Source organism: Macrobrachium rosenbergii, chromosome 39 (assembly GCF_040412425.1).
Source record: "Macrobrachium rosenbergii isolate ZJJX-2024 chromosome 39, ASM4041242v1, whole genome shotgun sequence".
In the NCBI taxonomy this organism is placed as follows: domain Eukaryota; kingdom Metazoa; phylum Arthropoda; class Malacostraca; order Decapoda; family Palaemonidae; genus Macrobrachium; species Macrobrachium rosenbergii.
This window is the reverse complement of record NC_089779.1, coordinates 8,000,001-8,018,395: the sequence shown is the minus strand read 5'-3', so window position 1 is coordinate 8,018,395 and position 18,395 is coordinate 8,000,001. Positions and strand designations below refer to the sequence as shown.

At 34.7% G+C, this 18,395-nt stretch overlaps 1 protein-coding gene across 3 annotated transcripts; it reads right to left on the bottom strand.

The window, feature by feature from the left end:
* Positions 1-831: 831 nt before the first annotated feature.
* Positions 832-16,452, bottom strand: Dysb (Dysbindin). Of its 3 annotated transcripts, none has more exons than XM_067082460.1 (8): positions 16,378-16,452; positions 15,958-16,030; positions 14,957-15,142; positions 12,254-12,404; positions 10,890-11,022; positions 9,432-9,587; positions 7,929-8,069; positions 832-4,129 (listed from the first exon to the last, which is right to left on the bottom strand). In XM_067082460.1, exons 3-8 carry the CDS (start codon positions 15,010-15,012, stop codon positions 4,026-4,028), a joined length of 741 nt encoding a protein of 246 aa, XP_066938561.1. In that variant the 5' UTR covers positions 15,013-15,142; positions 15,958-16,030; positions 16,378-16,452; the 3' UTR covers positions 832-4,025. The 3 variants fall into 3 exon arrangements, with proteins under 3 accessions (XP_066938561.1, XP_066938560.1, XP_066938559.1); XM_067082459.1 differs by having other exon boundaries at positions 16,187-16,401; XM_067082458.1 differs by lacking the exons at positions 15,958-16,030; positions 16,378-16,452 and adding an exon at positions 15,278-15,345.
* Positions 16,453-18,395: the final 1,943 nt, after the last annotated feature.

Genomic DNA, 18,395 nt, shown 5'->3' with positions numbered 1-18,395 from the left:
TTCTCATTTTTATTACCTCAGATTTTTGTATGGTTTGAATTGGATGAATTTTGCTGGAGGAACTAATTTACTAAATGGAAGATTCCATGAAGCAATATAAACTCTAGTGTAAACAAATGTGCAATATGAACTTGAGTGTAAACTAATGTGCTAATTCAAAGTATGATAGTCAATCCATTGTGATTTTGCATCCTGATTACTTAATGGTATGGTTTTAAATGCCAGTAACTCAAGATTTTATTTGTAACTATTGATAAGATTACTGTTGAGAAACATACCTGTAAAAAAGTTGGTATCTTCTGGAAATGTTTTTGAATGTTTCATGATGAAGCTTTTACACGTCTTCCTTGTTTGGAGTACTGTTCTCCAGTGTGGTCTTGAGTTGCTGACTCGTCTCTAAACACTTGACTTGTGGCATATATGCAAAGGGAGTTGTTTGTTGCATAAAATGTATTATGACGACAAAAATCCTCAGCACTCCTACAGTACTCTACCTGATCTAGGCAGGCTGCTGCTACAAATAGTGTTTACTAGTATCAGGTTTAATACTGCTGTTTGCTATGAGGTTTATTTTGGCTACAATTAAAATTTAGGATAGTTTGCCTTATGCTGTTGTGGTCCTTTCTCACCTCCAAATGTTTTGGCAGGTGTATAATTTTATTTTCTATTCCCTCATATTTAGTTATCACCTTAGTGTCTTTGCAGGCTGATTTTCTTTAGGACCCCTTGGGTTTATAGTCTGTGGCTGTCCATTAGGCTTTTCAGCTGAAGATTTAAAAACAAAACAAAAATTACCAGCACAATATAATTTCATCAGGTATTTCAAAGTGCTTTTTGGAATGTGTATACTGTATATTTCAAATGAAAAAATGTAATAAATCTAATCACATATTTCATCATACAGTAATTTTATAAAATGTAACAAAAGGTAACATTACAAACAAAAGAGTAAAAAAAGAAAAATTGCATACCACTCCCTAGAATGCATTCACTATCACATTCAAACCTAATTTAACATTCCTTTCATATTAAAAGTTGAAGAAGGCAGTCTTGAAATGATAAACTTTTACGGAACCGTTTTTAACATCACAAAGATTATCCATCTACAAACTAGCACAAAGATTAATGAGATTTCTGTTAAGACTGGAAATAACTTTGTTCAAATGCTACAAAACTACAACTCGTAAAAAACTGAATAGCGTAAACAAAGATGTAATACACAGAACTGCCAATGGATAGAGGATAAAACTTTAATTTTTAAAGTATGCCATTTACCAACAAAATGCTTACACTACAACTCCGTACAGATACGACAGAGACACCTGGTTACTTTTGACACTACACTTTCAACACAAAATCTAACCTTTACCCTACTCGAGATCTTGTAATAAAAGCATACAGGATTTACTATTAAATTTATAGTATTCTGAAAGAAAATAATCCGACTCAATTGCAAAATTACTCGATCTGATAAACCAAAACTAACTTCAGAGACTGCTGAATACCACAATTTGTAACTACTTTCTTTCTGTACTTAATTTACAGTATCCAGCAAAAATATTTACAAATTATCAATACAACCATTACAGCTAATTACGTTATGCAGAATTAAATACCAACATAAAAAGCAAATTGGCCACCTCACCTTTATCACTTAATTACCTCTCAAAGTTGATATCAATGAAAACTTGAATTACTGCCATAAAACCAAAGTACATCTTCACTGAGATTCACCAAAAGTTTATTATCTAGAGTATTACGGTTATGTGCTTAACTTCACCAAACTTCGTGAGATCTGCAAAAAATACACAGGCAAGTGAATGCAGATTTGTGCTTATATTAACCCTCAAATGCCAGTAAATGAATGGCTGCTTCAATGAAAATGTTTAAATTGTCAAAATATGAAAATAAGTTGGGTAAAGACTGGCCATCATGACTAGCACTTGATAACGTGATCAAGTTAACGTTCTCAATCAGTAGTAACAGCATTGAAGTATACCATAATACAATTTCAGTAGTTTACTCATGCCAATTACTATGTTAAAAATAAAGCTTCATTACTCCATTAGCTTTTTGGGTAATAAATTTCCTGCCCACACAAGTTCAGTTAATGAATATACTACTTGCTCAACTCTTAAATTTGACAAAATATTCATGGAATTCTGGTTTCCACATAAATACATCTGTAGGTCTTCCCCAACCTCCTTTTTTTAATATAAAATGTTTTCTCAAAAATCGTGTGTAGCAAAGCAAATTAAGGATGCATAAATCACAAAGGGTAATTTAAATGCCTCTTCTGACAAAGTACATTCTAATGAAAAATTCAGTCTTAGAAGAAAAATTGTTTCACTAGAAAACTATTTCCAGGATTAAGTAACAAAACAATGGGGCGAGTGTTTGAGTAACCTTTTTCTGAAAACTTCAAATCACAGAAACTGTTACTAAGCAATAAGTGGGTAACCAGAAGCACTGACTAGTTAAAAATATAGTGACTAGCTAACCAGTGCATGGACTAGTGTGAAAATGCATAAATTAAACATAGGAATACAAAACTTAATTCTACAAGCTGAATACCAATCAATTATAGATGTGCAATTCTTATAGAACACACCTCAAAAGGAGTTATCCTTTTACATATCTGTACAAATAGAGTAGGTGGTAAATAAAGCTGTTAAAATCCAAACGAACTGAAACAAAACTTCTCCTCGAGTAACTCGAGAGGACAGATTCATGTCTTAGCACTAAAGATCACAATCCAATGAATCTACTTAACCTATCCACTCTGAGTAATGCTACATGAAAATAAAGTAACTGGAATGTAAGTCAACTATTTCACATTTCTGTATCTTACAATACAATAATGTTAGAACTTAAAAATAAAGTGGACTTGAAACACGCATGTCTGGTGCATACAGATAAACCCTATGGACTACAGGATGTATACTGTCATTATATGCAACATAGATAAGTATTGAATAGTGAGTGGTTGGTGGCTACTGTTTAAATCTTTACTAAACCCTTTTCATCATGAATATTCCTATTTACCCATTGCTAAAACTTTTCACTCATTAACAATCACTAACTTTTTCCACCCTTTTCACCCATTAAACTACAACTAAATTTTACCCATCACTTAGTTGTTTAACCATTACTAAACTTTTAAATAAGTGTACTGAAACTTCTATCCTCGTTAAACTTTTCTACCATCGTATAATATTCTTTACCATTACTATACTGTATTTATTCATCCAACGCTACACATTTTCATCTATCATTAAGTGTTTGTAAACAATTACTAAATCATTAAAACAATTACAAACCAATGTACCCATTTTTATACTCTATTATCAAATCCTTTAACTATCAGCTATTTAACACTTTGTACTTTCTGGAAATTTTAATGAAAATTTATTAAAATGCCTATAGCCACCTAATGCAAAAAAATAGTACATGATAATTTTGCATAATTTGCAAGTCAACTGTACAAAGGTGCAGTAATAGAAAGCCTTACAAAACAGGCAATATCATGATTCATAAATTATCCAACAATGGTATTAAACAAAACTGAGGTAGGATATTTTTTACTTTAAATACATTTATAGAATTCAAATGAATTAACTTACATGATGAAAGGTTCTTGATATAACTCTTATCAAAATATTAATACCCCTCTGGCTCCTTTAACTTTATCCATTAAACAAAAAATTACATCCCACTAAAAACTACTCCAGTGTTATACAGTATGTAGTACTGTACTCACAAAAACTTGTGCTATTACACAAAACACACCTTGCTTTACTCCAATGGCACATGAAAACAGAAGAGATTATGAAAAAATGCACACGCTTTGGTTCAAATACAATAGTTTGATCATTCTTAAAATAGAATTTTTTTAATGAGAGAACTATATACTGATTTACAATTTTTCTCATATATTCAAAATGAGAGAATACTGTATTAACTTGGTAGAATAAATCCATATATTAGGTTGGCTCTATTCAGCACTTCACTTGAACAAGAGAGCTTCACGCAGGATCGTTCAAGAAACTGTCCAATTCACTTGTATCCTGATCTAAGTCAACATCTTCTAGTTTCAAATCACTGTCGTCAGCTGGAGTTGATATTCTTCCTGTAATAAAGGTTAAAAGAGTTATTAATTATCATACTCAAAATACTCTGATTTTAATATACTAAACATAATACTGTACAGATAAAAAAATATTCAGTTTCAATAAGGCAGTTTTTCAAATAAACCCATTAATCATGTTGCCTTATTTCCACTCATGAGATATTGTATTTCCCATACAATATCTGTTCCAGTCAGGATTCACTTTACTACTGTAAAACAATTAGCTTGAGAGACACTTTCAGAACGCAGGACGGCTAAGAGGAAAACACACAACCTAGTCAAATCAAGCCTATAGACAAGGATGTATGCATCAGGATGTCTAAACCATTAATGAGCTAGTATCAAATATCCCTAAATCAATGACTACATCGCCATCTATACAATGGACATTCTACTAAAAAATACTGAAACATCAAGTCACATATTAAATAAAAAGCACGTCACATATTAAATAAAAAGCAAAGTGGTAACATGCATAACCCTTAGAACCACTTCCCACTATCCATTTTTATTCACTGAAGACAGCCATTTGACAATGGTTGGCTTAACTGGATAAAAGTTTATTCCTAGTCTCATACCTGCATTTGGAGTGACAATTTTCATCTATTACTGGATAATAATAGGTGGTGTTTTATTTGTAACACTGCTACCCAGTATGGCTAGTTTGGTTTTTTCCTCGGCTACCTCATTTCCTTAAACCCACGACTGGGTATGCAGCAGTACAGTATCTCTTTTCAAGCTACTGTTACCAAGTGGTACCAATCTTATACATCACTAACTATAGGGTTTTCATGATTACAGGTTCTCAAGGACATTAATACACTGGGCAAGTCATATACAGAATGACAAAAATCTTGGTTTATTGCCACTCTTTACTGACAGGCAATTAATAAGGTGTACAGCTGGATTCTTGATAGCCTGGATAGCAAAACCTCATCCAATTTCCCTAACTTTCATTCCAGATCTCTTCATTAGGAGTTTCAAGTTTGGCTTATACTGGTAAAAGTTCCAAAAATCTTTTCACATACCAGGGTGCTTTCTGGAACAGTTAACATGTTTCTGAGGGCTACAATCCCACTTACTGTTATATGCTATCTTCCAACGACACGCATGCTTCTGAATTTTGGCATCTCTCGACATATGTCCAAATCTAATGCATTTCTTACACTGCATGAGTTTAGGGATATAAGATTTAACTTCTATTTTTACTCCTAATGTGATGTCTTGATGTAAATTTTGCATCCCAAGAATATTTTCACTATTCTTTGAGTTGTATTTCCTCTAGTGTTAATCTGGAAGAGTTCTATTCCTTACAATCATAATGCTAACCATAAATGAAGTAGATGTTTACTTGACAGTCCATCTCCACTGTACATGGTGGAAAACACTACTGTGCTTCATTTACAATTGAATTTTTGTACTTCTTAACTTTGACTACTGCTTCTATACCTGTAATTTTTACTTAAGTTTTAGGCTGTTTCTTAGTGGTTGCCTCTATAAGCCATTACTGAGGATTAGGTTGTCGAATGCTCATCTTCCTAGTGCTGCAAGCTGTCCTGAGGAAACACTCTATTTCTAAAGCCTTTATATTTCCTGGTTTTACAGTCCAAAGAGAGAATCTTGCCAGTGTTTCACTTCTGAAAATCTTTAAAAATTTGGTCAACATTGGGTTACGCTGCTGTCTTCTTGGTCTAAGGATATTGCTTTTGAAATAATGAAAATTGTGGTCATGTGGTTTGAGTGTAACAATCTCTGGCAGGAATAGTGCCTTGGTCAGCATTAGTTGTGAGACTGTAATCAATCTCTTGTTCGTTTAGTTCTGTATGACATTACATCAGAACTAGCAGAAAATTCAGCGGAGTCCATCATGTAGGGATTATCAACATTTAGACTTTCTGATGAGTCCCCACCCAATTAGGTACAAACTGCAAGCTAAAAACAAAGCCTTCCTTTCTGAGTATGTCAGGAAATAAGAAAAGGTTTTAGTGGAAGTCTTCAACTAAGAAGGGACTGCCTCCTTCAAAGTGTACTAACATTTGCCTCCAGGGCCACCCATTACCCACAGTAGAATTAAAACTGAATCAGCAGAACCACACACTGACAGATCTGAATCTGAACCCCAAGGGGGTTCTGACATCAAAAACCAAGAAAGATTAAAATCACAGAATTACCAAGATTGCATTCTAAATCAAGTCCAGGTCATTTATAAAAGTTAGCAGCTCAAAGTTGGTCTGATAGCTCAGAGCTGACTGCACAGTATAGTTGGAACTACCACGGACAAGAACATCATACCCCCGTGTATGGCTCAGCAACCTTTGCAACTAGCAACCCCCATCTGCTGTGACAAAGTACTGAGTCTTGGGGGAGTGAGTATGTTAGGGTTACAGTGAAGCATTGTGTACAGTAAACCCCCCCCCGATTCGCGTTCTCACAATTCACGGACTCAGCGATTTGCGGAATTTTCTGTGGTACCTATCTATATATTATTCGCAGGAAAACTTACCCATTCGCAGATTTTTTCGTAGAGCAATATTCTGTATTTCATATAATTTTTGTGACTTAATACTGTACTGTACCTACATATACAATTTATGATAAAATAATGATTTACAGTATTAACTTTCAAAAATTAATATAAAGTTTAATAAGATCTCTCTCTCTCTCTCTCTCTGAGATGGATTTTTTATGCACATGTAATACGTTTATTTGTTTTGTATACTGTAGTTTTACAGATGAATGTGACATTACTTTATTAATTTTTTTTGTATTTTCCATGCTATGATTACAACTTTTTGCATCTGTATAGTAAATTATAGTAAGTTATTAAAAATTCTAAACAAAGACAATCATTCCCCATCTTTTCTCGGATTCTTCAGAGCAAGGGGGGGTGTAAGTACCTGTCAATTAGCCTAACATATTGACATGGACCATGAAGGGGAGGTAATGTTGCCCACAGATGGTCATACGGATACTGAAAAATCTCTCCCTCTCTCTTTCCTTCATAAATCATGAATGTCCATCTTTTGATATCTAATTTAAGAATAATTTCTTTCTCTCTCTTTCCAAAGGTATTCTCTCTTTCTCTGTCATAATATGCAAGAACAAACACCCTCTCTCTCTCTCTCATGCCAAAGGATACCCAGACTGTGAGATATGGATAGATAGACAGATAGATTGCAAGGGAGAGTGGTTGATAGAAATATATACTCTCTCTCTCTCTCTCTCTCTCTCTCTCTCTCTCTCTCTCTCTCTCTCTCTCTCTGTTATTAGCTGGAAGGGTTGGAAGTACGTACATATATATTTTTAAGGGTAAAATGTTTAAGATGATTTTCAAATGATATTAATAATATATCATTTCGATGATTAATACAGTGACAGGATAATAGTTTAAAGTATATTTGATGTAGGATGCTAGTTTAAGGTATACATCTGGTATGTAAACTTTCAAGACCATAGCTTTTTTTTTTATAAGTGTACTGTAATCAATTCATTCATTCATAAGCAAAAACAAAAATTATCATAAATACCTACCTTCCTTCAGAGTACCTAAGTGGCTGCTAAATCAATGATGGAAAATATTACCACAGGCTACCAGCACTACAGCATTTCTGGCCTTTTAAGTGCTAAAAGTTTCAAGGAACCCATGTGAAAAATATCTGGGATTTCCTATGAAAAATATTTTAATTTTTTCAATATCTTTATACAAAGCAGGTATTCATGGGGGTCTGGGAAATAAAATGGCCTGACTAAAATTAAACCTGAACTAACAAGAAAGTGGTAACAAATTTCTGAAACTTACGAGTAACTTGTCCGTGCTCTTTAAAGTTCCTTATGTCTTCTGTAAACTGATCTGAGAAAACTTTTTGTCTTTCTTGTCGCTCAACCTCTTTGTGCTTCTCTACTGATAGCATTTTGGCCTCATGCAGGACTTTCAACTCACCTGAAAGAAAAATTACAGGTGGTAGGATCATCTTCAGAGAAAACTGCCTCCACACTTTTTGAAAAATGTTTAAAATTCACAATTTTTTCTACCAAATTAAAAAAAAAGTTAAAGCTGATACCTCACAGCCAAGACTTTACTACATCATAAATTTTACTTTATGCAAAATCTTCCGTACTACCCAGTCATCTAAAAGAACTTCTGAACTTGTCATGTAGCCACTTATCACACGCATTAGCAGAAAATAACAGCGTAAACTTCATGTATGAGAGATACTACAGGCAAATTCTTATTAGTTTTCTATAATTACTATTATTGTACTGACAGTTCATTAATACTATCAGGTGGGAAGTCACAAAAAACACAAACACTTTTTGGAGTACTGTATCAGTGTGAAGATTATAAACTGTCAATGATCATAATTTAAAATTCAAAAAATCAGAAACAAAATGCACAACTTAAAATTCATAATTTTAAAACATGAAATAAAATGGATAATTGAAAATTTAAAAAAATTCTAAAAATTTAAACAAAATGTTCTCCATATACAGGCAGTCCCTGGTTAACAGTGGGGGTTCTGTTCCCAGCTGAACGACGCTAAACGAAAATCAGCAATAATAGCACTAATAACCTGCTTAACGGCGCCATTAACAGGATATTGGCCCCGCCATTAACCCTCTGGTGATTTGATGACGCGAAACCGCATCAATAAATTTTTTGCCATAAGTGCTCCGATGACACGTTTTCCGCGTCATCTGTAAGTTATTTTCAGGGGAAATTCACAAAAAATGACAAGTCATCCATTGCGTGGGCAGATCTTGGACCTACAAGAAAATGCAGTTTTCACTTTTTTTCTAGCATTATTTATTACCGAGTAATTACGAAAAATGTAAGCTTATATATATATGCGTTGAACGCTGAAGTTCGGCTGGAATTTATGCATGCGTAGATCATTTTTTGTACGCCTGTTTGGGCATCTGTAAATAACTTCAATGTGCATGTATTATATATCATTCAAACAGCCATTTTTTGTACTTTGTCGCGCTGAACAGCAAAATGTAAAAATATCAACGTTTCTATATAATAATCGTTGCCATATATGTCTTAGAACAAAAAAAAAAAAAAAGATTGTCCTTAATCTAACGACAATTGCTCAATTTTATTCTAACAATACATATACAGTATCTTTCTTTTGTGTGTTTTATAGGAAATTTATTCATCTTTCTAATGCCACCTTTATTTTTTTCTATCTTATTCCTTACTTACGTACGATACGAAACAATAACAGCTAATTAGCAAACACAATTATAGCAAAATGATTGCTTCCACCATCAATCAAATCACTACTTGCACTTTGCTTACTATTAAGAGAATTCAGTCGATGATTATGCTTCTCTCTTGCAAGTGCTAAACTCAATCGTAGATCCAGTGTTTGCTCTTGCAATGCAAGCTCTTCTTCCAGATCTTCTAGAGCCAGCAAACCACCCTCAACTTCTTCAAAAAGGCCTCGTGTTGAACCTGATAAAATGGCAAAATATTCTCATTTTAACAAAATCCTATAAATTTTACTGAGCAAACCAAGATACCACAGTACATAACACAAGATCTACCATTAATAAAAGTACCCAGTACATCAAGAGACATTTTATATATGTATACTTGCATAATACTATCATCCTTCACAATATGATCTGATACTTTTAATGTTAACACAGCAATAGAGGCAGCTAAAGGTGTGCTAAAAGGCAGGCTCCTGGGAGCTACTTGTGCGAAAATGACTTGGGAATTAGCAGCAGAATCAAATAAAGAGTTCTAAGAAATTGTTAAATAATAGAGGAGTTGATTAGAAAAGTGAAAAATGAAAATTTAGATGTACAAAGCGAAGATGACGTCTGGAAGTGGTCACTCAGAAGATATAGATATTGCATAGGGTAGAATAAGATATGACATGTTGGAATTAACAAAGTGTTGCAGATAGTTGATGAATTTAATGCAGATGGGAATGCTTGTGGAAAGAACTTGTCAGATACCTAACCTCATTGGGAGAAAGACAAACTGCCATAAAACTGGGAACAATTAATAATGAAGATTCAAAATGTTGACAACAATGATAATTTGTGTTATCAAACAATTCTTCTGTGAACCTTAAACTCCAAAGATTAAGATCATCATCAAAGATCGGCTAACTTTCCAAACATTGGGAAAATTATTACTGTTTGAAGAAATAAACAATAAACAGTGCAATAATAAAGTATATAAATTTACCAGGAAACTTCAAGATGACTTTGTATATACTTATGTGACATATTGCAGTTTATTATCTAGAGTAAATTCTTTTCCTATATTCTCCCTGATTCTAGCCTTTGGTTTAAAGAAACCCTTTTCCTATCTGTTCTTCTGAACTCTAGATCAACAAGCATAAATATAAACTACAAAACAATTACTGAGATAATACTGTATATATCAAAATGCCATTCAAAAACCTTTGTAATTCTTGAGCAATATAGTTTCTCTCACTGGAAACTTATGGAAAAAACTTATGAAAATGCATCTTGCTTACTGACACTATATGTAAAGTCTGACTCGCATGATTCTAAGTTAGAAGTTTCTGAACACACTTATGGAAATACTTAAATAACTAAAATTTAATATCCTTGATCTTGAATATGAAAAGCTACTAATTTTCACCAAAGTACCATTCTAATCATGTAGCTCAAAAAAAAAAAAGTACTGAATACTACAATGGTATAAACAGTGCTTTTCTAAGAAAAGCATACAGCCATATGTACCATACCGCTCAAAGCAACTAAGTATACATACCTATGGTTGCCAACATGGAATGCAGCTGAGCCATGATGTTCGGTAAATGTGCCAAGAGCGAATGAATTTCCGCCATCTGGCTGTGCTGACTTTCGCATTCATCTGCTAATGCTGTTATGGCACTATCAATACTCTGGAGTTATAAAGGATTACTTGACAGAGGTTGAAAATGAATAATCTAAATAATATTACTGTACATTGTAAAAATGAAGTTAAGTTAGACGTTATCCCCCAACAGAAACAAAGTTTAGGCTAACATCTCTACTATGGCAGCCATGCTCCTTTTTTAACTACAGCTTTCTACACAATTTAAAATTTGCAAAGAATAAAATGCCCCTTAGTAGCCTTAATTGAAAAGAGAGCAAAGGGGAATAAGCTATTTAGCATACAAACCTTGTAGAGCTAATAAACACTAAAACTGCAACATTCTCATCACCCATTAATGAAATTTTTTTAATTTTATACATACTAGTAAAGTATACAGATACAGTACAGTAAGTATAAAAAAGTTTTAAGTGGAAATATGTAAATTTAAAATATAAAAAGACCACATACTGTACACAGACCAACAGCTGATAAGAAAAAGACAAACAGCTGGAATGAAAAATACAAGTTAGGAGAGGAAGAGATGGTAAAGTCCAGTGCACAAATAAAAAAACAATCATAGCTAAAATCTTTTCTGAAAAATCTGATAACTTCTAATTTCTGAATCACTCCTAATTTGGAATAAAAAACTGAGCTACACAACCAGGTCCTACCAAGTCCAAGGGTTGTCATCACCAGCAAATGAATACCATTATAAGTAATCACTACAATCAGAAAGCTCTGAAAGTTAATTACAGAAGTATAGTACAGGTACATTAATCAAGAAAATCACTCAACACATGATGGGAACAATTAATTTACTTGCTGCATACAAGAACATTACCTGGATTACTAAATTACAGTAGAATTTTTACATGTAATGGGTTAGATTACTGTATTTTTACATGTAATGGGTTAGATTACTTTATAAAGATTTTACTTAACTCTAAAACAATGTTGCACTCAAATATTTTTACACTAGATATGATTAAAAATTTAATATCATTAACCATGTTAAGAATGTCTATTACATATATTACTGTACGTCATCCATACTTCAAGACAATAAAAGACCATGCCCTGTCAATATATCACATTCCAATGAACCCACTGACAATTACAAGGGGAAACAATTGGTTATGAATCAGCTCTACCACCCTCCAACAACTGTGTTTAACATACCTATTTTCGTGATTAAAACAAAGCTTCACAGTGAACTAATTTAAAATTCTTCTTTCAACATAAATGCTCACATAACCACCAAAAACTGAAAAACTCACGCTCGCAAGTTTTGCATTCTGTTCTGCCATGTGGTGCATGGTGGCCCACTGAGTCTGGTACATCTGCAAGAGATCAGCCCCTGCTGCCAAGTTGACATGGGACTCTGTGGGGCTGTTAGCACTCCTTTCACCGACTGAGAGTCGCTGAAATCTTTTGAGAAGGAAGGCATATTAGAGCTTATAATGAAAAAAAAAAGTAAAAATCCTATCTTTTTGACTGTGCATTTACAAGAATTAATTTACAAAAAGAAAACATAAGAAATATATCACTGCAAATCACAAAGCATTTTAAATAATTTACTGTAAGCTCAAATATATTGAAAAAATTACTTATGCTGTTACTATGCTCAATGACCACATTTTGTAACAAAAATATTATTAGTACGGCACTTGTGTATTTAGAATTCCTCATATACCAATGATAACAGTACAAAGAAATTTTAAAATACATAATAATTATTCTGTCAAAAGTAATTAGAAGTCAATATAACTTCAAGAAAAGAAGCAAAAGTTGGGCTCCCTGAATATCAAGGGAAGGCCACACCTTCCACAAGTAATCAGTTGAAGTCATCATCCCTAGCATATTTGATGTAATAAGGTTACACAGAAACAAGGTACAATATGTGCTCCTGACTTGACATTTGACAAGTGCATGTATTAACCAGTCACCTGGAATAGTTATCGTTGGGGATCCAATGGCATGAACGACACGAAGTGTCCACATACTTGCTCATGTCCTACACACCTTTGCTGTTAATTCATCTTAAGCACATCCATTTCGCCAGAAAAATCACAATACATCCAGAAAAAAAAAAAAAATTGCAAATTGACAGTACGCAGGAGTACAGAAAGAAGTCTTCACTCAACAGCAGCCAAAGAAAAAGTGCTTGCTGATGGCAGGCAAGAGGGGGTTTTCCCCCAACTCAACCACCTACCAACAGTTAACCACCCTGTTACCAAGTTTCAACAGCCAATTCCAGTTTGCGCTGAGGAATACTCCTACAGAAAAGTCAATGGTTTATAATGCCCATTGGAACACTAACATTTGACCTCTACCTTTTGTAGAACTGTAGACCTATGCTAGCTAATTAAAATACTGATTTTGCAATGACTGGAAGAGACACATGTTGCCCATGCTTCATTTGTCTCCAAACAGCAATACATAAACCACTGTACACAAACATGGCCTAAAATCCCCGAGAAATCATACCTAGACTACCCTACAATTAAAATTAAATGCTTGATGTAGGCTACAATTTTAGAAGGCTTGTACATAATTCTATCCTAAGGACACCAATAGTTTTTAATTCATGACTGGCCTATACTGATCCACATATGTAACTAATTTGGTGGATCTAAGCCAATCTTGCACAGCCCAATTCTGCAGCTCTTTATAACTTTAGAACATAGTACTGAATCATAAAGCTGAACTTAACTAAACGTAGCAAGATATCTGCGGATAGCCTAAATACCCTACAGCAAATTAATTGCAAGCAACCAAAGGCTCTAGTTTGGCTAGGGGATCGTTACATGTCAATGATTGGTAGTTGCCCAGCTTTGCCTTAGGGGTGTTACTAAATGTTCAACTTGATACTGTGCATTGTTTTTGATGTAATGAACTTCTGCATCAACACTGTGTATGAAGCCTTCAACATGTCATCAACTATACAATAGTAAAATTGCAGGTGTTGCTTAGCCTGTTTTCTTCTATGGGTCATGTCCTGCTTAAAGCCTAGTCAAAGACCTAATTCAACAAGGATACAAACTAAACTAACCATCCCTGATGCAGTGCCCTGAACTAGTTAGGGGGTGCCTCTCTGGACCTCCCCAGTGATGCATCAAACATGGCATAATGATGTGTGATCAATTTTTCAAGGAACCAGTGCAGGCCAGGGGGTATAAGAAGGGTTTTTGCTAAAAACTTCCATATTATTTTACCCTTAGAGCATTATTGCATTTTGGTCTTGAAAATATCCTTTTCCTATTTTAAAGTATGTTTTGAAAATTTCTGATACTTTTTTTGCTTGCAAATCATTACTTTTAAGAGACAGTGGATCTCACTGTTATACACTACAATTCTGGGGGCTACAGTGGGAAAGTAGGGTTTTTGGGTGTGGAAAAACACCAAACAAGTGAAATGTAAGGACCTTCATACCATTAATAGTTTTCATTCAGATTAAAGCAAGTTTACGGAATGATTTCAAATACCACGCACCCCCGGTAAGGACCATTTCCCATAGATTAAGTTAGGTTAGGTTGGTATGGTCATTTGCAAATGAAACAAACGTCAATAAAATTCAAAACACATTAAAACAGAGGAATTATATTTTCAAAGGAAAACTATATTTTCAAGTCCAAAATGCGATAATGGTTTAAAGAATTGCCAAAAAACCTAATGCGTTACATCCTAACCTTACCTAAAGGCACTGTGACCCTGACCTGGTTGGTTGGGAAGGGGGCGTTTTCCCCCCCTTCCGGTTTTATTCTCGGCTGTTCTGTGAATTTATAAACCCCAGTCTGCAGTCGGTTCCTATTCTGTAGTTTTACCAATCAAACCTCGGGGGCAATGCCATGGATAGCTTAAAAATTTAATCGCCTTGGGCCACCCTTGACCATCCGCTAAAGGCTGCCTCCCTCCGCCTCTTGGCCAAGCCTGACGGCTGACATCTTAAAAAGAACACCAAATATTTCTTAATTATTTACCCTGCTGTGATCCCATCCTGCACAGTCTGAATGTTCTTCCTGAGAGACTCAAACATGGCTCGTTAGGGTAATATATCTATCCTCCCAAGTCGTAATCGATGTCTCCCCTTCGGAGTCCGACCATCGGCTGGTGGTGACTGGTGTTCGAACTACTCGATGATGTCTTTGATGACTTTCATTCGGTGTCTTAAAGTATAAGATGAGACAAAGGAATAGAGAAACCAAATGCATATAACCTGGATGAATACAATGCTGATTAAGAGCGGTCTATAAAAACGAGTACATCTGCACATTTCTATTCTACTAAAGCAGTCGTGTTACCTAAGGTCGATAATCGAGTACAATGTTTACATCTTTTTCATCTGCTGCTCGTCTCTGGGATCGTACACGTTTTAATGTAGCAGTCCCTAGATGTCGCTACGTTCAGCCAAGGGAAAATGTACTGAGAATCATCTTGGGACCACTGCACTGCAGCTAACTGTTGTCCGCTAAAGGAGATTCATTGTATCGTGCACAGTAATAATTATTTGACTATCTGCTGTTACATTCATACAACTAAAGATCTATAAGTAATCAAAAAGCCGGCTGATGACTTAAATAAGCATGATACAGAGTGGAAATATTAATACTGAAAAGTTCTTAATTTTAAGTTCAATGAAATTTTTAGGTTCACATCATTTTGCCACTACTTTTCTTTTAAAACACCCTACAGCTGCAACATGGGCTGCTCAAGGATCAACGATGCAAAGGTCCATGCTAACACAATAACTCCTACTAAATTTCTTATCGGCATTCCTAATCTTCAATGATGGCTAATGGTTTTCCATCTCATCCTTGAGAAGGAAACTATATCACTTATTTTATTAACCTGTTTACTTATTTATTTACGCTGGGAAACCTTAAAAATATGCACAAATAATATTGAAATTTAAGGAGAATGTTCCTAAGATATAAGCTAATCTATCTTTCAATGTGTGTCAGGGATTTTCCCTATTAATTACCTCAAGAATAATCGCTCCGTTTAACAGGGTGTATTCCGTCCACAAGTTAATGATGAGGGAGATACCAGACAGGCTGTAATAATAAATAACAATAATTGTAGATGTTCGTGATATACAACTTTCTATTCAATTTTCCGTTCAGCAAATTATTTATAAAGTGAATCAGATATTGTAATTTAACACAGTGAACCGCATCTATCGAATTACTTTTTTTTTTTCTTAAACGCACCGGTCTTCCTAGGAAGGAGTGGGCAATTAAACTTAACACTGCTGCAAGGCATTCGTTAACTAAACGCTCGAACTGACGGAAACACACAATCCTGAAAGTACTACTCATTGTATCAACCACGTTACCGACAATATTCCATATAAGAAACGAAAAATATCAGGATGCTCCTAGTTTTGGGATGAATACGCCACCTTGCCACGGAGAAGACTGCACCACCGATCTCCTTCCCAGGTATGATTGCGACACTGGCTGTTACCTCGATGCACCACTGCCGGGATTTGAGATGATTATTGGAAGGAACATAACATCGGATTGGTCTGTCTTTTGCTTTATAAGCAAAGAGAATTTCAAGATGTTAGAAAACTGATTTTTCTCATCGAAATTTTCATTCATATGATTATATCACGCGTTCATAAACATACATACACACAAACGCGCTCACAAACACACACACACACACACACACGTACACACACGCACACACACATACACGAGTACCACACACATACATATATATATATATAAATAAAGAGGGGTAACAGTTAACTACCATTCTCAAATTCTAGCAGAAACAATGTCTTGTAAAGATCAGGGACACGAGAAAAAAAGTGATACATTTTTAAGACTCCTACACCATACGAATATGTATATCACACAGAAAAGTGAATTGGTGGTGTTTATATGGTCAAAGCATGGATATTTAGTAACATAAAAAAATAAAGGAAATGTGATAAAACTGAATTTTCAAATGGATCCGAACGCAACCGTCACGATTAAATAGGAAGCTTATTGATCCCATCGTGCTTAAATGATCAAACTAGGCCAAATTATCGGCCTAGAGTTATGCACGTAGACATAATTCGTGAGTGTTGCTGTTGTTGATGTAGATTAAGCTGGTCTTCTGGTAGCAGGACTCTTGCTCGAGTAGGACCCTTAGGTGAAGATAATCCTGTGTAAAAGATGATGTGGGATCTATGAATCCTTTTCCTATCCTAGAACGAATAGCCTTAAAGTACGAAGATTTTTGTAAGCTATTACTGCTGATTACATTCTCGTAGAACAAGATAAATATGCCCAGAATGCACATTTGTGAGACAAGAGGAAATTAATGTTAAAAGAGATCGAGAAAAGACCAATTTACAAAAAAAAATATTTAAGGGATTTGGCCAACATAGGCTACAGTACACTGTTTTCCTATCAAAGTGAAATACTTGTCAAATCAAATGTTCCACTAAAGCACATCATCTTATGGCTATATTCTGTTTTTAGAAGTTAATTGTACATCTTTGTCTCTCATGATATAAAAAGATACTCATTCCTTTTATAGACTTTGCTGAGACTCAATTTTACCAACTTCTACAAGACAATAGCCAGCTATTCAGTTATCGTTTAACAATTATATCGCTGCCTTTTGCTATTTCATACACAGAAACGCGTGCACACACAAACATAAATAATTTTAACCAAAGGGGAATCATAACTGATGAGTTCCTCTGCCCTCGAAAATCGAGTGGTCAAAGTCGACTGTTGATAGCTGTATCCCTGGTTATACCTAAAACAAAGGTCAAGATTCGAGTATTGTCCGGGGCAGATGAAGTTACCAATTATATTTCCCTTAGGTGTAACTATTACCAAGGTATGGTGAATTCGATATTAAACGATCTTTGTGGCTTAATACTTGTGAAAATAAAAGTCACACGTTTGTAGGTTACAAAACACACACACATACATATGTATATATATATATATATATATATATATATATATATATATATATACATATACATATATATATATATATATATATATATATATATATATATATATATATATATATATAGTCACGAATATGTCACCTCTCCCTCATGAAGTGTAATAAAGCACCTCTTTAATGCAATTTACGTTATTCTGTTAACATAAAAGTAGGCTTGTGAACAACACTGCTGCCTAACAAAGACAGGTTATGGGAAAACATCGCTCCTTTCCTGAAAGAATCTCTCCTTCCTCACCCCTTAAAAATAATCTCTTAATTCTCCTCGTTGACCTAGTGACTGCTCGAGCCTCTCTTTCAGGTACTGCCTTCTGAGATGCCAAATCCCAGCTGGAGGCATAGACGAGCCGGCAAAGGAGATTAATTCTTAAAAAGAAAGCGCCTGGGCCCTAACAACAGAATCACCACATGGTGGGGGCACACCACATGGCGAAAGCA

What these genes read in the sequence shown, in the direction of transcription:
- Dysb (XM_067082460.1), bottom strand. Translation starts at nt 15,012, where the DNA reads ATGTTTGAGTCTCTCAGGAAGAACATTCAGACTGTGCAGGATGGGATC. An exon ending in AGAATGCAAAACTTGCGAGC is followed by an intron (nt 11,023 to 12,253) that starts GTGAGTTTTTCA and finishes TTATAACTCCAG; the next exon opens with AGTATTGATAGTGCCATAAC. An exon ending in TCGACTGAATTCTCTTAATA is followed by an intron (nt 8,070 to 9,431) that starts GTAAGCAAAGTG and finishes TTTTTCTTTCAG; the next exon opens with GTGAGTTGAAAGTCCTGCAT.